This window comes from Odontomachus brunneus, unplaced genomic scaffold (assembly GCF_010583005.1).
Source record: "Odontomachus brunneus isolate Ranch 3 - 2012 unplaced genomic scaffold, Obru_v1 Obru_scaffold_042, whole genome shotgun sequence".
Taxonomy (NCBI): Eukaryota; Metazoa; Arthropoda; class Insecta; order Hymenoptera; family Formicidae; genus Odontomachus; species Odontomachus brunneus.
The window spans coordinates 415,185-434,368 of NW_022639492.1; the positions used below are offsets into that span (position 1 = coordinate 415,185).

Genomic DNA, 19,184 nt, shown 5'->3' on the forward strand with positions numbered 1-19,184 from the left:
TATTCTCTCCGTGTAGACATTTGATACTCTTTTTGCTCTTTTATTTCCACGAGGATCGCTACGAAAGAGTAAACTTCTAACGTAGCGAAAATTTTAATAGCATATTCCTTGAAATATAAATTTATTACTCTTGCTAAATTACACATTTTCTAAATTATAAGTATTATTAGTTCCTACAATGTAAACAACACATGTGAAATGACAAGATAATAAACTCCCACGGAATGTCAATCTATATTCCTCGTTTACAAAAAAATTCTATAATAATTCTCACTATAAAAATCTCTCTGTGTAAGAAAGGATAAAATATTAATTCTTACAAGCAGCTACAGATAAAAAGGATCTTAAAAATTTTTGTTTATTTCAATTGTGTGCACTTATTGGAGGATATACCGAGTGAAATGAGACTATCCGGTTGAACTTTATATTCCCGCCGCTGATGCCCGTTTCTACCAACTGTGGTTAACGTAACCGGCTGGTTATTCCAATGCAATTAATCAATCGCATTTCTCGTTAGTCAGAATCGATAGATGCGATTTGCCAATTTCATTGGAATAACCAACCCGTTAAGTTAACCAGAGTTGGTAAAAACAGGCATAAGACGAACATACTGTCATCTGTTTCGAGCCAACGTCGTCGTTCCCGCCGGATCAGACATATTCACCGTCATTGACAAGGAAAGACGGGAGAACGACCTCTTCGACGAGAAGCCTTGATGAAAGCAAGAAAATCCACAGCCTCCCTCGAAACCGCGTTATCCAATTAACGATTTGCGGAGCAATAACCCCGATGAAACGGCTTTCTCCACCCACCCTCCGCGTGCCGCGACCCTCGATCGACCCGGGACGAGTCGTCATGGTGTATTCAATGGTCCTGGCCTTGCCGGACGGTGCCGAGGCGCGGGTGGCGAACGGAGCGAAGTTCATCGACAAGCTTTTGATGTCACTCGATTGAGTAGAACCCGAATTGTTTCCAATTGTTTTCGACCCGTCGTCTCTGTGTGCTTCGCGGCTCAAGGGGCGGCTAATCGTGCGTGCAACGAATTCGTTAATCAAAGCCACCAGTAATGCTCTCACAGGTGCATCCAATGTACCTGCTAATGATCAATGAACATCATCAGCACGAGTCTCTTATCGCGCTACACAACTATCTTTGAGATATCGCGAACACAACACTTTGCGTTACTACACGGGCCAGAGTTTTATGATAAAAATTAATACAGAATTTTATAACCTAAAAATAGATCGACATTCTGCAGTAATCAGTTATTCTTTCATTTCGTGTCTGCTATTTATATTTCAGGAACTGAAATGTGTTCTGTTACAAAATTTGCTATGTTCTTAGTGAAATCTGCTGACGGTAAGAAATATTTTGTATTTGTGTTGAAATCTAATGTATAAAATTTTTTGTATCTAATGTGTGAAATTTTTTGGTTAAATTTTTAACATTCTCGTATGTTATTTTAATATTGTGTTATTCTGACTATCGAGTGGAATTCGTATTCACCATTTCTAAATGTTAAAATAATACAATGGTATCAGAGTACAAGTATCAGAGTTCTCAGCCCTGATGATGCAAACTGCAACGTTTGCGAAACGTCGGCATATCGCTGATTCAAGACACGGCTCCATTCCGGAAGCTATATCTAGACATTGTATCAATGGCCGTGAAAGCCTCAAATCTAATACAATGGTGTCCAAGTATTATATTTCTGTATTGATTTTCGATATATTACTTGTGTTGTTTACATATTTGCCTTATTGTTAAATTAACACAAAAATTAGAGTGGATAAATTGGTACATGCAAAATGTGTTAAATTTAACACAAAGTCTTTTACTATGTACTACTTCTTTAAAGCGAGTCAATAAAATTGTTTCTAAGCCAATCAGTAAAAGGAGCATTTTAATAATAACTAGTAGATAATTAATAGCGGTATAAGTAGAAAACTTGAACAGAGAATTCTGGTAACTTCAACCATAATCTTTAGTTCATTCATATTTTATCAAAAAGATCTCATTTTCCGTGAACTATTGACTGATATTTTTAGCGAGATTTTACCGATTGCAGTGTTATATAACTGAATAATCAATGTATATCCGTGAAAGGTGAAATATTATATTTATAATGGAATCATGAGTTATAAATATAGCATCTCAATGAGGAATATACTGGTTGTACTTTAGAGACTGTGTTCCTAGCAAGATATACTTTATTGAGTCTATTTTCTCCTGTGCTACTACACGGAGAAAAATAATTTTGTTCTTTTAGCAAAATCGTCGTTGCTATTGCATATTCGTAGTAACATCAAAAAAATTTAGTTGACGTAACTAATTTTACAAATTATTCGTTGTTAGAGCAAAAGTAGTTTCGTTGCCAGAATAGAAAAAATTTGTTAAACGTATTTGTCCTAAAAATCACGTTAATTTGCTATTAATACAAAATAATGTATTCTTAGCAAATTTATTTGCTATCGGAGCAAAACTGCAACTGCTTATATAAATCCATCATGGTTCTTGTAGCAAAATAATTTGTAGATTCAGCAAATTATATACCAACAAATAGTGATTAGTACTCTTAGCAAATCTTTTTGCTGTCCATATAATAACGAAAAGATTTTGCTAAACCAGCAGAAAATTTGATGGACCAGCAAATTACTTTTCTTCGTGTAGAAACAGCAAAATTGAAAAGAAATTATACGAAAAAAAATTATAATATTTTCCCTGTATAAACTGACTAATGATAAACTGAGGGACTAATTTATGTATGTACTAATTTGCGCGGAGAAATCGCAGGATGATCTACGAAATTTCGCGAAAGGACATCGACCCACAAGCTCCTCCTTCCTCGCGGTCCTGAACGTGTATTTAGCGCAGAGTGCAATTTACGTTTCGAGCACGCATTTAGCGTCAAATATGATGCTCGAACGTAACGCACGTTGAAATCTCGCTCCAAATAATTAATTAAAATAACTACGGGTAAAGCGATTTGCGTCGAAATATCCGAAGCGGCGAAACGCTCTCGCGAGCAGTCTCGATAATTGCATAAATTAGATAGGGCGAGCGAGGGAGGAGAAAGAAAAGTTGAAGAGTCGCCGATGAAAACGTCAAACGAGCAGGCGCGCGTCTCTGTTTGTGTTAATACCCGAGAAGAGCGCGTAACGCGGAACCGTGAAAACTTATTCCGCGCCGGTCACACCGCCACACACGCACCGCCGGAAATCTTTCATTGTCGACAATTCAGACAATTCGAAGCCAGCAGGTCGGATTTGCGGCGCGCGGGCGTTATCATAATCTGTGCGGCCTGACACGCCTTGGGAGCCCGACCGAGTTTTTATCGGTGCGCGCGCCCTTTCACACGTCACTCGCAAACCAATTCCCGCATTATTATTCCAAGTGTAACAACATGATGTGTGACGTCACGCCGCGCTGGGAGGGCCGTTAAGGGGATGCTGGAATCGATGACGAACTCGAACAATATCGATAATGCAAAGACGATCGTCACTAACAATCATGCTATCCTTTTCGCTATCCATTTCTTGTACATACAGAACTTATGTAAATATGTAAACCGAAATAATAGAAAGCTCCTCGAATAGATTATCTAACAGTGAGATTTGAAACGGCACATAAGGAGCAAGCACGGATATCTTAGTGCTATTAAATACTAATATTACTTTTTAATATTAATATGATTGTGGGAGGATAAAATTGTCCAGTATGTTAAACGCACGTATCGAAATTTTTTCTTCGATTATCTCCGCGTACGATAATCGAAGAAAAAACAAGACTAGACAATTTAACAGACTGGACAATTTTATCCTTCCACAATCATATTAATATTAAAAAGTAATATTAGTATTTAATAGCACTAAAACATCCGTGCTTGCTCCTTATGTGCCGTTTCAAATCTCACTGTTAGTTTATGTAAATATGTGTTGCTTTGTTTTATCAGCGGAAAACCTAACAACGCATGTATAGAAATTTTTCTGCAAATTTTTCAGATGTTCTTAAGCTTCTGAATGCAAATGCGAAGATAGTAATATTCTTCAAAATTTTCCTGTTTGGAGCATCCACACTTTTAGTACAAGTTGCGGAACTTTTGGATTAGACAAATATAGTTTAAGATAGTTATATAGTTATGATAGTTAGTATAGTTTATGATAGTTTAAGATTTTACATAAAAAATTTTCTTTTCGTTTTCGTCACATATTGATCAAAGCTCTTATTTTTGCACATATTTGTATTACGTAAAATCATATGTAATTCTATACTATTAGCCAATACGACGTAAACTTTGCAGAAAAATGTCAGTATTCTGTCGATAAAATTTTCAGCTTCCCTTTAACGACAATAGCTGTGCAACGCGACGCGCGTTGTTCTATTAGCGTCCACGGGAACATCGATACACCGTGAACAGAGAGACGCAAGCGCGAAAATGCGCGTTATAACTTCTTCATTCCGGCTCGCGCGAACACTTCTTTGAATTACGTCCCACGAGGCTGTCTGGTAGCGCGGTCGCGTTTTTGAATTTCAAATGGAGCGTCAGCTGTCCAAGAGTGTAACCTCATAGTGGACCTTGCAAGTTTAATTTCACTTTGAACGCTCAGGATAACGTGAAATCTCGCGTCGCTCTCGTGACGACGTAGCCGCATTATCATTTCATCTGAATGAGGAACGAAGAGAGTGTAGCTGTTCTTCGACGCGTAACGATCAAGGCCGGTACGCAGCGTGATCGGATGCTCCAGATACGGCGATGGTAATAATGGAGGCTCAGCAACGTCGGCTAATGCAGCGGAACCATTAATCGCAAAATTCTTTTGCCGAGCGATATGCAATAAAAAGCGCTTTGCGCCGCTGCGCCGCGTAATGGCCGCGTAAAGTCCGACTCGACTGGTGACGCGAGGCCGCCACTTCGAATCTATTTCCGCTTCCGTTCCGCAACATTGTCCGTCGCTGGGTGACGTTGGCGTCTCCAGCAACCGCGCAACGCGACGTCGCCTCCTGGGAAGCACGTTCAAGAGGCACGCGGAAGTGCGTTCTGACGCGCGAAGGGAAGTGGCGGCCCAGTTTTGGCATGCACGTGGTTATCCACAGTCGGACAGCTGGCTAACTTGGACACATCGACGTTGCGTAAGACACGTCCGCTTCGGGGTTCAGGTAAGTGCAACACGTCTTTGTGTTCACGACGAAAAAAATAGTCGTTTCGATCGATTCCATACGTAGGGTGCGTAACCAATCATTATACGACATTAAGTCACAAATAACACGGAAATCAGTATTAGGCATTAAGGAGATGCTGAATACCGACATAACACAGCTTTCGTGCTTGGTTGTTTTTCTACTCGGTTTTGTAGAATTGCAAATGCACCCCGATAGTCTGATGTACGTTAGGCCCGATCTACAATAGATAGCGTAAGGAGTAGGAATAGGAGTAAGACGAAATGGAAATAATTTATTTCGCTTACTCCAGTTCCTTACTGCAGCTCTTACTATTTAATTCAGGCTTACTCCATGTGATGTAGACGAGCAAACTTTTATCATAGATCGAGCCTAAATTTTATAGCAACTTTATGTATAATCCTTGAAGCCACACTAGCGTCCCACTTATCTTTTTATTATTTTTAATAATTGTAACCAACGGCAAACATAATCGATTATATTATTACTATATATTCTCATAAACATAAGAAAGTAAAAACAAGTAAAAAATAATTTAAATGTTTAATCAATAAATTATTATAAGCAAATAAAAGTAAAAAGAAAGGTACTTTTTTCAAACAAAAATCATTTTAGAGGACTATTAGGAATCGAAACACTAACAGCTTATTCAGAACAATTAACATTAAGTATTTTACATATTTTTTTCAATATTTTTTGTAAGACCTATTTTTTACAATGAATTATTGAAATATTGATAATATATATACTGAAAGTTTTTTGTCAAAAACGCAGATATTTCTTTTTCATGTTGAGAACACGTCGTATATATCCGAATAACGCTAAAAATGAGATTGCTAATTTAGAAAACTGTTTGCCATATGGGACCCGTCATTTAGAATTTTAACTTTTTTACCTCAAATTCGTAATCAATGATCTCATATGTTAAGTTTGAAGAAACTTCACCAAGAAATAAAATGTATGGCTCAAAGAATTAAATCATGAAATTCAGCAATGTTGAGTCCCTTATGATTGATCAGATTGCAATCATGTTAATTAGAATGACAGAAATACGAGTAAAATTATTCAAATTTGCTCGAAACAATCATGTTAAAAATAATATAAAAATTTAAGTATAACTTTTAGTAAATTTATTGTTGCAACAATACAACAGAAAATTTATACTATGCTATGATAAAATTTAATAATTAATTCAATACGCACGATATATGTACTTTATAAATGTAATAAAAAGAATTGTATTATAGTTGTATGTTTCACTATGAATTGTTCGTGATAATCATGAAAATCTATCTAGGAATATATAGAGTGAAAGTACAAATGCATTAATATGTCGCAGAGTATTCCATGTTATATCAAAAACAAACAGGTTGTAAATAGAAAACTTTTCAAATTTCCTATATAATATGGAACATTCTGCCATTCACTGACATTTTTGCTTTCACTCTTTTTAAGTATTTACAATTCTACATAACTAAAACAGCGCAAAATATGAAAGCTGCATCATGTTGATGTCCTTTTAATGTCTAACACTGATTTCTGCACACATGTCACATAAAATCAATCAAAATAATTATTTTTCTGCATTGTGTTGGTATCCAGCATACTCAAAATCGATTAAGGGTTCTCTTAACTAAAATAATCAGCGAATTAATAATCGAAATTAATCAACCGTCATATATAAAATCAAGAATAATTTTGTCGATTCATGAAATTAATTATTAACCAAATTTTGATGTGACTGGTAATATATCGATTAATAATTAATTTCATCAATCCATGGAATTATTAGTGTGACTACATGTATAACTGTGGCTTGATTTTGATGATTGATTCGCCGATTGTTTCAGCCAAAGAAAATGAATCTCCTCGATTAATGTTCAATACTGTCAACACTGCCAGAAACATGTGTAATATCATATTCAACTTGCATTGAGTACTCTCTCTGATATCTCTTGACAGTTCCTCGATGCATCCGCAAGTCTTATCTCGCGAGAGGTCAAGTTACATAACGCGTAGCTGTGAACGCAACATAACGCAAGGAGATGAGATTATCGCTATAGTTTTTTTCTTCGCACAGAGAATGTCGTGAATGCCATCGCGTGCTTTACGACAGATACACCTAAAATCCCGCCCTATCTTCATTTTTTTCTCTTTTACATCGACCCGCATTGAATTTCGCGAAAGCACGTTCGAGGTGTTCAGCAAACATGAATAGCGAAAGTATGGAAATAGTTATCACAGGAGCGTGCTGAATTAGATTACATCGCGCTTCCGCTCTTATCAGCCTTGGCATTGACCGCGACGCGACGTGAACCGACGATATGCAGTCTGGCAGCAATTGTTCTACGCCAATAGCAGATTTCTTTTCTCCCAAACTTTGTCGGTACAAAAATACGACGGAAGACACTCTGTCGCTCTCCCCTAAGAACATACAATCTCTAAAGTACAATCAGTTATATTCTTCATGGAACTGATAAACTTATAACCGACAATACTATTGGTATGGCGTTTCATTGAATAAGGCATCGGGGAGGAATACATTGACGATTCAGTTACTGCACTGCAATCGGCAGGCTCTCACTGAGAAGATCAGTTCCCCTAAGAGGTTGGGATCGTCTTAAGTGACACGCACTCACCGAGATACGACACGTTCGCGTACAGGTAGTACAGCAGCCAACGACACCAGCGGAACAACCTGACGGCCGTACGGTGAACGACAACGAGCTCGATCATCGTGGCGCGAACGTAGGTGGACGATGCTTCGGCTTCGAGTAATGTGACTCGCGCATCGACGATCCGCGTACTGAAGTGGCCCACATTTTATAAACGCCGGCCGTATCGCGTACCACACCGCATAATGTGGGGACCGTCTAGCGAGGAAAGGAGAGCAGAAACGCGGGACGGAACGAGAAGGAGGACGTTTGTGCGCGTCTCCCCTACTTGAGAGACCGAACGAATGACGCCATCCGTAATTAGGGTGAAGATCCGGGCGTTGGACCTCTGCATGCCCTTGATGTCGCAGCGGCGTATCCGCGCGTAAGAGATCGCGACAACGAACGAACGTGATTATTCTCTCTCTCTCTTTCTCTTCCCCTCCAAAAGAATAGAAATGAAAAATGTTGCAGATTCCGCCGATTTGTGTAATTAGCGCTTGGATCTCTTCTCTTTTGCTGCAATCACTTGCGAGTGATTCCGTGTATCATTCAAATTGCTATCGCGTCTCGTGCTCCGAGCGTCTCGAGGCGCACCGCGAAAAAGCCCCGATAACAACAAATGCAAAATTATTCATAAGGAAGATTGCGCGCGTAATGAACCCCGCGGCGCATCGCAGCCGCGATTCAATCTGAAATGGTAATAGTGGAAGTAATTAACGCCTCGTCGCGCTACACGGCGCCCGACAAAGATGGCGAATCCGCGCAATTATTAAATTCGCCCCGTAGAGCGCCGCGCGGTCATTCATCGTGCCGTTGCCGTGTCGACGGAGAGCGAGCTACCGTTTCACCCGGTATATGCGCGCGCCTCTCGCGCGAGAGATATTATGCTCATTGCTTCCGTTACGCGACAGTTAAAACGTCATCGCGGCTCCAAATTGCGTTTACCGTCGAATTCACCGTGGAACGTCGCGCGTCATCGTGCCGGCGAAAAATCCTCTCGTGACGAGACAGTAGCGCGGCTCACTCGACGAAATGCATCGCGAGATCAGATTGCACAATGTGAAAAAACGCATGATCCAATCTCTCCCGAATAGTCCGCGAATTTTATCCCAGCCCAAAGTACAAGAATGATGTATTATTACTTTTGCTATTTATAGCGAATCGATAATTATGATAAGTTTATCAGAACTATCGATTAACTATACTTGAGATTTCGAAAGGAGTAGTAGTGAGAATGCTCGACTTTAGAATTGTTTTGGGATGATAAGATTGATAGTGATAGAAAGCTATCTTTGGCACCAGAAGAATTACTTCTTTCACACACGAATTTCCCTTTCCATATTCTTTGAGAAAAATATTACTTTTACTATTTGTAGAAAATCGATAATTATATTAAGCTTGTTGAAGTTTAAAAGAGAGAAGCAGTGATATTAGAACGATTTAGATTAAAAATATTTTGGGATAATGAGATTAAGAGTGATAAAAGGTATATAAAGGTATATCCTTGGCACTAAAAGAATTATTTCTTTTATGTACAAACCCATATCTTTTCAAAAAAACATCACTTTTGCTATTTATAGCGAATCAATAATTAGAATGAGCTAATTGAAGTTTAAAAAAGAGGAGCAGTGAAATTGAAATGTTTAAGATTAAAACTGTTTAGGAGTGATGAGATTGATAATGATAAAAAGTGTATTTTTGATACCAAAGGAACTGCTTTTTTCACATATGAGTCCACCCTTAGAAAATATTATTTTTGCTATTTGTAACGAGTTGAGGATAATAAGCTACTTGTGATTGTAAAAAAAGAAGTAGTGAATTTAGTTTTTTAAAACTGAGATTGAGGATAATGAGATTGGTAGTGATGGAAGGTATATCCTTGTCGCCAGAAGAGCCATTTCTTTTCAAACAAATCCGTATCCTTTGTAAAAAAAAAGCACCTGTCGACTCGGAACAATTCAGAAACCCCCGGGAATTTCCCGACGTATCGGAAAAGTGCGCGACGCCGGAAGGGGGTGATTTTCACGCCATGTTGCATGGTTTTAGCGGAGTCCTCGTCGCGGCAGGATTTTGCGAGCCGATATCTATATAAGGAGATGAGGTGACATTCCTAGTGGAGTCCCAACAGGGCGCGACGCAGGATATAGGCGGGATACACGCCAGTAAAAATACACACAGCGCGCACAGGGACGTCCGCCCCTTCGCGTTGCGAGCTCTCGCATTGTCTATACTGCTCCTCTCGCCGGACACAAACTTTACGCGAGACATTATCGCACCGGCGCCCCACGGCGTAGTCCTCATAAAGGGATTCCAGGAACAGCCAGGATCCTACGGAAACTGCACACGACTCGCGAACTTCGTGTCGTATCCTTGCCCGACGCGGCGCATCCTGCAGAAATAGTAACCGGTCTATCCTGTCGTTTACGGCTCCCCTTTTTGCAGTCGCGAATGCGCTACTATCACGCGATAAACCGCGACGGCTCCGTCCCCCTAATGTCAGTTACAATCTTTCATAGGCCGGCGGGGGGAGGAGAAAGAGCGACGATGTCGTGACCGTGGCTCGCAAATTTCCCGGGCAGACATTCTTCGTGGGAGCGATTTCGGAAAACACGAATTTCGGATGACGAATTGCCCCGCCTCGAGAAGCAAAAGTGAGGAACGAACGCTGAAGGACGCAGGGCAACGTGATCTATCGAGTTACAATATTATTTCCGTCGACGTCCGATACACGCTTTCTCGGGGGAGCGGAGGAGGGAGAGGGGAAGGCAATTCCGTCGAAAATTTTACAGATCAGCCGCGCCACGGACGGCACCAAAGTAACGCTGAATGGAGAGTGAAAATAAGATTTACGAGGATAGGTCAATATTCGAAATGCACCGGGATGAAAAAGAAAAATACCGGTGCAGCGCGGAGAGCCGACGCATCGCCGGTGAAATATGGAAAACGAAATATTGACAGCTTACACTTGACCCACATGCGGTATAAAGAGCGAGCGAGACGAGCGCGCCGACAGAGCGCTCAACAAAGTGCACGTGTCCGCGTAATAAATAGGAAGGGCAGCACACATATGCACATTTGCGCGAACGCGCGTCGGGAATGGTATAATCCGTGGACAAACGGGAATCGCGGAAATGTCAACGTAACGAACGACGCAGTCGTTCGAATGTTAAGTATAATGCGGCTGCATTTTCCGTATTAGCTAGACGTTTCGGATCGAACCTACTCGTCTCGAGTGCATCAAACGTAAATACCAAAGGACACCGACTGTGTACGTGGAGAATAATATCAGTGCGCGTAACGGAGTAGGAGAAATTCGACGATGTGAAACAGTATGTTTGCTATGGTAACAAAACAATTGTCCGAGCGTTTCCAGCTGTATTAAAACTTGCTTGCAATAAAAAACTAAGAGCAACTCACTGAGTATATTGAGAGAAAAGATAGCTAAAAAGTAAAACATACTTATACTGCAAATGATAACATATTTACGTATTAATTAAACAAAAATAAAATTATTTATTTTATTTTATTCAAATAAAATAAACAAAAATTTCATAAAAAATATTATCAAAATTAAAAATTTTTCTTATTAAAGAAATTGTTTTTTAATGAAAAAATATGTATCTAAGTAAATATATTATTAAAATCCACCGAATAAATATGTTTTACTTACTATTATAAATATTTTTTCCTCAGTGTAGAAAGTAATGTTGTACATTAATTGATAAAATGTTTCTTTAATTAAAATAATCGGCCAATCAATAATCAAAATTGATCAATCGTCATATATGAAATCACAAAGAATTTTATCGGTTGGTGAAATTAATTATTAATTAAATTATGATGTTATTGTGATTATAATAATTATTTATAATAATTAATTTCATCAATCGATTAAATTATTAGTAATTCAATATATTGACTATTAATCGATTGAAATTATCTTTAATCAAAATAATCAGCCAATCAGTTATCAAAATTAACAAATCGTCATATATAATTAATAACAAATAATTTCATTGATTAGTAAAATTAATTAGTTATCAAGCTTTGATGTAATTATGAACATAAACTGATTAATTTCATAAATAATAACTGATCAACAATAATAATTTTGATCAATAGTAACTGATTAACTTCGTCAATTAATTAAAAAAAAATAGTTTTTATCAACTAGTTTACAAATATGATTACATACTAATTAATATCATTAAATGACTAAATTATTTGTGATTGCATATACGACGATTGATTAATTCTGATTATTAATTTGCCGATTATTTTAGTCAGAGAAAATTTGCATATATTCATTGCATTGGCAGGAACCATTAGAATCTTTCTGTTCCTGCAACCGAGATTTTCACCTGATTTCTATTCTTGCCAGGCAAGAGAAAATTTAGTTGCACTAAATTATTTTTTTCGCGTGAGTGACATTATCGCGGATTTCTCACGAAATGTGACAAATTGCATATTGCTTGCAATCCCGGCCGAGACATGAACGTGCCTCGGGAACAGGCGCGAGCTCGACCTCGCGATTTACCGCGATGAAATTTTGTATCTCACGGCCATTATGTCATCTGGCCTAGATACCGCGCCCGATTGTCACGTCTTTCCGGTCCTGACGTATAAATCTCGTGGTGCTCTCCCTGCAGCCGCTCGCACGGCACGCGGCGACAACATCGAAGTGTGAAAATCGAAATCGTGTACTCACCACAATCACGATTCCATGGAGCCGCCGCGGATTCTCCTCGACGTAATTTGTCAGGCAATTTCGGCTGCAGCTGGCGTATGGCCCGAAAGGAAGCGCAAAAGTTCACCGTTGCATAATGACCTCTTCTTCTAGTGCGGTGAGTAACTAATGGACGGCACCTGAAAGATTATGAAAATAACGTTACCGTTAACGACTGACGTTTTATGTAGCCGAGCGGAATTTGCAATTCCGAAAGCTCGTGCATTTAGTAAACGTCAAATTCGGGCATATTTGCCATATAAGCCCGAAAATCGAGGAGCACGATATCGTAATAATAGAGTTGCGTAAATTGCGAGGAAATTTCTTTTTCTGTGGTGATTTCTGCGTCGCAACGCGAAAAATATTCGTTTGCTAAAACGAGCTCGCTCAAAAATGTAGCAGAAAGCACACCTAGTTTTCTGCAATATAAGAAAAAAAGAACAGCCATTTCGCCGCCAATTTTTCATTCGCGGTGGTTTCGCGAAAATAACGGAAAAAAAGAGAGGAGTGATCCTTGAATCGGTTACGTCCCAATTTCACGGTGCCTTCGCTTTGTTTCCACGTCACGTTTCGTGCGGAATCGAAAAAAGAATGCCGAATAAACGATCAAGATGAGTACGGAGTGAAAACGACGTCGAACATAATAATCCGAGTCCGTGAATCATCTTTCTGCTTGCAAATTAAACGGAACGCAGAATATATCGAAACAAAACATTCAACCCATGATTCATATCAGATTGACACCAATTAGTTTGTATTCTAGTTTGTACAAGGTGATGTGAACAGATATCGATTATTAATAAAGTCTTATTAATATCCTTAGAACAAGTACCATTCCGATTGACAGATTGCATATGAAAAGAATTTTATAGTAATAATTACTGTAGAGTTTTGTAACTAAGGAATAGATTGACATTCTGCAGTAATAGATTATCTTTTTATTTCATGTGTTATTTATATCTCAGGAACTGAAATGTGTTATTAAAAAATTTGCTATATATTCTTACAACAAAATTTACATAAAGAGACTTTTGCAGTAAAAATTACTGTAGGATTTTGTAACCGAATAGTAAATCAACATTTTTCTGCAGCGATTGACCTTTTATTTGAAATGTATTATTTATATATATATATATACTTTTATTTCACATGTGCTATTTATATATTTTAAAAACTAAAATATGTTATTAAAAACGTTGCTGTTTCTAGTGAAATTTACTAAATTTCCAACGAAATTTACTGCGTTTCTTAGTAAGATAGATTTTACTGATCATTTATTTCTGTATACTGCTAGAAATATAGTAAAAGTGAAAAGAATTGAATATGAAAAATAGTCATAATATTTTCTTCGTGTACATGATTTATCAAGATCTGGATTTATCTCTTTATATAAATTAGATAAACACAACCTGACTATGATAAAGAATAAATTTCTAGTGTAAAATATCTTATTCTCCCAATTCCTTGGAAAGAAATTTTATGCCAAACATAGAATGACTATCGATTCATTCAAACTTGAGCGATTTTTTACTCATATAAAGTAAATTCTTCACTCTGAATCGTCGAATGAATATTTTCTCTCGAAATTGAAGAGTGTATATAATGTACATTATTGCTGCAGAAACATATTCACTCTAATCGATTGAAACATTCGCTCAAAGCAGAATGCATTCTAAGGTTGATTGAAACATTCTATCTTGCGATTTCGAGTAGCAGTAATTTCGCTATCGTTTCGAATGGCAACGCTGCCACTTTTCACTTTTTTCTCGTGAGAATCCACTCCAAGAAATTTAGATCGGAGGGATATTGACAATTCTGCGGAATGTAAGACCGCACATCAGAGCTATTTTCTTATGAGGTAAATGCGATAAAGTCGCGGGTGCGGCTGCGCGTGATAATAAACGTGAAGTAGCCGCAACACGACAGGTCGTTCGGGCGAAACGGTTAAAAGGTTTTGCTCTCGTATTCTCCGCGTCGTCGCGAACTCCATTAGCAACACAACGTCGTTATCCGATCTGCGCCACAGCGCCCCGGAGCCTAGACAGACCGCAACTTTCGCGACGGACGAACACGGCCGACGCATCCTCCCGTCGACGGAAACGATGTTAAAGAGAGGGTGAACTTCTCTCGTCTACGCGTCGGCCAGCCGTAAGACAAAGTCTCACCGGATATAATATCCCGGCCGCGCGCGACGTGCCTGCCTGCCAGTCGAAGAAACGGCAAAGAAATAATTCAAAAGTTTCACGCGAAACAGCTTGTTCCCGCCGCCCCTTCGCTCGCCCCTCCACACCCCTGAGAGAGCCCGACTTGAGAACCTACCCCGAAACTCGCGAGACTACCTGACGTACTTACACGCAATATATTACATCGTAAATACAGCGATATTAACTCGGCAGGTGTAATCAAAATCTGCGAGCCGGCGCGCTTCTTCCTCGTTGTATCTCTCGAAATTGTAATCTTTCAGTCGGCACGCCCAAAGGGGCTGGAGGGGAAGGGGGCTAGAAAAATTGTAAATTCCCGCCGTAAAACGCGCCTTGAATTTGCATGTTGCCGCACATCGGGCTTCACGGATGTCCGAGATGAGCATACTCTCGCTCGGCTATCGATCGTCGCGCAGCGCCGTGTCGTTATCGGGGATATCGTTATTATCGTCGCTGGCTCTCGTAGAGAAGCGGATTTGTTTCCTTTTACACGACATTTTTCGTTAGCGCTCTCGCGTGCGCGGGATGTTATCCCTCTACGACGATGACGACGACGACGATAATAAACGGCGCTCTCTTTCTCCTGGCGAACGCCGTCGGTCGATGCACCATTAACTCCCCGCACGCCGCCCGCCTTTTCGCGTCTGGAGAGATCCGCCGCTCCTTGACCCTAGTTTGCATCACGTGCCACGGCAAGTGGGATCAGGTACCATTTATCCACTCTGGCCGGCTGCGATGCCGTAATTCAAGCCGCATCGAGGGCGAGCATTGTTAGCGAAGGAAGATATCACAGTGTCGGTTTAAAGACAACGGCGAGACCGGCGGGTGAGGTCGCGTCGGCGGTGAATAATTTTCACCCGTCGTTATGGAGAGAGAAAGATAGAGAGAGAGAAAAAAAAGAGGGAAAGAGGGAGAGAGGAATGGAAAGAGAGAGAGAGAGAGAGACAGATTTGTGTCGCTGTTACCTTATAAATTTAGTCCGATTAATTTTTACCGCAAAAGTCCATACGAATGTGATAGTCGATAGAATCGGTCTGAAATGTTGTGGAAGAATTGTCCACTTATCGTTGACGAATTATGTCGCAAAGCTTACTTATTTAATAATTCATGCATACTATTTTGCTTTCTACACTGAAAAAAAAGATTACGATGATTTGGTAATAATTATCCAGTCTGTACTAAATTTTAGTACTTATAACACAGGCTGGACAATTATTATCAAATCGTAATCTTTTCTTTCAGTGTACAGGCGATCACAAGTATTGGAGTCGGAATATACACGGAGAGAATTTTACAATAAAAATCAATGGGAAATTTTCTAACTAAAAAATAAATCGATATTCTGAATATTGACAAAAATATCTGGTATCTGTGTGACTACACTGAGAAAAAATGTTTCATATTTGTAACTATAATTACATAACTATAATTTATGTTACTTATTTGTCTTGTTAAATTAACACAAAATTTTTTTACTGTGTATATTGCTTAATTTTTTTGTTAGAACAACAAGAAAATATAGTTAAAATAACTATAATTCTTAATCAGACTAATCATTTATTTATCTCTGTAATTCACTATCCTCTCATTTCATATGTGTTATTTATACTTTAGGAATTAAAATGTGCTATTAAAAAATATTGTATGTATTTCTAACAAAATTTATATATATATATATTTTTTTTTTTTTTTTTGTATATACTATGTTCTGTAACAATGGGCTTTACTGATAACCTACTCTTCTATTACCGGAAACATAGAAGAATTGAAAAGAATTTATAAGAAAAGGAAAACCATTCTCTCCGTGTACCGAATGTGTACGTGTCGTGCTGAACGATTGAGTCAAAGGGCGGCGGAGAACTACGTGCTCCAAAGTCATTCACTTTGTACCGTGCAGCCGCACATAACTCCAAAGACCGAAACGGATTATATTTATTTTATGCGTCTAAAGCCAAGAAAAAAGAACCTCAGTTCGTGTAACAGATAGAGTATCAGACGGAAATCCGGTGACAAGAAACGATATCTTTATCGATCCTATCGAAAACACTCATTTAGCCTTTCTAGCTCACTCGCGTGATTCTTTCTAAGTTATTACTTGAAACCCATCTCAAGTGAAATATTCAGATTTTAATTCAGATACCGCGATATTTGATTTAATTCTTACGATCCACAATTGACGATCTTGACAATTGTTCGAATTCAGACTTAAATAAGAATATTTCAATTACATCCCGCGCGAACTTAAAAACTTAGATCCACTCTGGGTAAAATATAAATATCTTATACAAAACGTGTTTCAAGGAACAACTGTTATATATGATACGGATATACAAAATATCCGTATAATTATTGTACTAATATACAAAAATTCTTGCTTGGCCTGAGAGACTGCTTTCTAAATAAAATAAATGACATATATTGAAAGTTTGTTTTTTGCATAAACTTCAATTTCTAGTTGAAATATTCACGCATGAAAATATTTATGGTTTCGAAGAAACATCGATTTTGTGTTCGGTTGACCTGAAAGGCCGATACATGAGTTAAGGAAGGTTAGATATCCACAAGAAAAAAACAATTCTATTGGTGTAACTGAATTTTCCCGTTTCCCAATAAACAGTGTTGGACATTAATCAATGAAAATTTTCTTCGGCAAAAATAATCGGCAAATCAATCGTAATAAAAAATTAATCATTCATTATATATATAATCATGAATAATTTAATCAATCGATGAAATTGGATATTAATCAGTGTATAATCACAGTAACAACATGATGTGATCAATATCAATTTCACCAATTGATGAAATTATTTGTGATTTTATATATGAAGATCGGTTAGTTTCGATTATTAACTTGCCGGTTATTTTAAAAGCCGGTTATCAAAGAAAAATTTAATCGACTAATCCCCAACACTCAGTTCCTACCCAGTCAGCTGTTCTCACAGTCAGTTAGTGCAAGCAAATTTTAATAACTGAATGTTCAGACAAAAGTTTTCGGTGGCGGTAACGGAGATAGCATTTCTCATCACCGAATTTTCATCTAGTCCCTATTCAGTTGCACGAAGTGAAATTTTTTTCCATGCAGTTGCGTAAAAACTCGCTCGAGCTAACTGAGAACAATCGACTGAATACAAATCTCCTACCAGAATCTTTCTGTACCTACAACCGTGTTTTCGTCTGCTCGCCAAATAACAAAAAGTCAATTGCACGAATCGAATGTTTTTTTCCGTGTACGAATCCGCTCGGCGATATCAACTGACATTTCCCGAGGATCTCGGCCTGTCAATTAAACTGTCATACTCTTCAACGGTTCATTATATTCCATTCGTTTACTGATGTCGCAGGTGTCCAGTATCGATTACACGTATCGCAGTATTTCGGACAAAGTGCGCGTATCTAGCACACGCATCCTCTCAATCCATCTGTTCTACTGCACTCTGGGAATCACTGATGATTCCTCTATTTTCCGTCCATTGCATCCTCTTTAGGGGTGCAAAAGGAACGTGCACACTGAGAGAAAATAATATTTAAAAAATAGCAAAATATTCATTTGTAAATACTAATAGCACATTTATTTAAATTCAAATTCATTTATTCGGGTAGAACAAACAATGTATACTTTTTTATATAAAAAATATTCTACATCAGTTTAAGTAAATATACTATTAATATCTATTGCGAATAAATATTATTTCTTAGATATTTTTTCTCTCAGTACAGATGTGCTATTTATTCGTTCGTTCCATTCTATACGACACAATTCAAATCGCGGGATCGGATTAATTTCGCAGGAGATGCAATGCATCCGATTACCACAGAAAAGTGAAATGAGAAGAGCAGAAATATCAAGCTACAAAGTTGCAGTTTAAAGACAGATTGCATTATCATCCCGTGCCACTTTGTCTCGGAAAATTATGCATAGGAAGATTTGGTCTAGATGGGATATGTTTTTGCTCATATGCTTTTCTTCAGTATTTATCTTGAGAGGAACAGTGAATGCAAAATCGCGAAATGGCTCGTTTAGAACATACATACTTTTCCCCGAGTTTCCATTAAAATTGGAATAATATTGCAGTTAAGAACTAGAAAAAGCTGATTTAGTAGAAGCAAAGTAAATTTTCGAGCCTCTTGAGAGAAATTTTGTATTAATATTCTCCATCGTGAATGAATAAAATTAAGCGAAGTGTTACTAGCCAAAATGAATTTCCTTGCAGGTGCATGATATTACCGTATCAGATAATAAAAGTAATTTTCATAAAATGATTGAAATCGAGCATATGAGCGGACGAGGTAAAGATGGCTCATAATTACGGGTCGGCAGGGGAACTGTGAAGACTTCCTAAGGAGATCCTAAAACTATCGAATGTACATTTTATATACAGGGTGTCCCGTATCACCTTCACAATCTCTCGTGAAGACGTG

General features: G+C 38.3%; 1 protein-coding gene across 4 annotated transcripts in view; it reads right to left on the reverse strand.

The window, feature by feature from the left end:
- LOC116844569 (kazrin) overlaps nt 1-19,184 on the reverse strand; it is a 315,333-nt gene that overhangs the window by 272,241 nt on the left and 23,908 nt on the right. For 3 of the 4 annotated variants that reach the window (XM_032816274.1, XM_032816273.1, XM_032816276.1), the window contains one exon: nt 12,544-12,701. Coding sequence is in view for 1 of the 4 variants with exons in the window: in XM_032816270.1 (XP_032672161.1) it covers nt 7,818-7,914 (97 nt within the window). In the remaining 3 variants the exon portion in view is untranslated. Of the gene's footprint in view, nt 1-7,817; nt 11,315-12,543; nt 12,702-19,184 lie in introns of those variants that run through there. The other variant, XM_032816270.1, reaches the window with a different exon arrangement.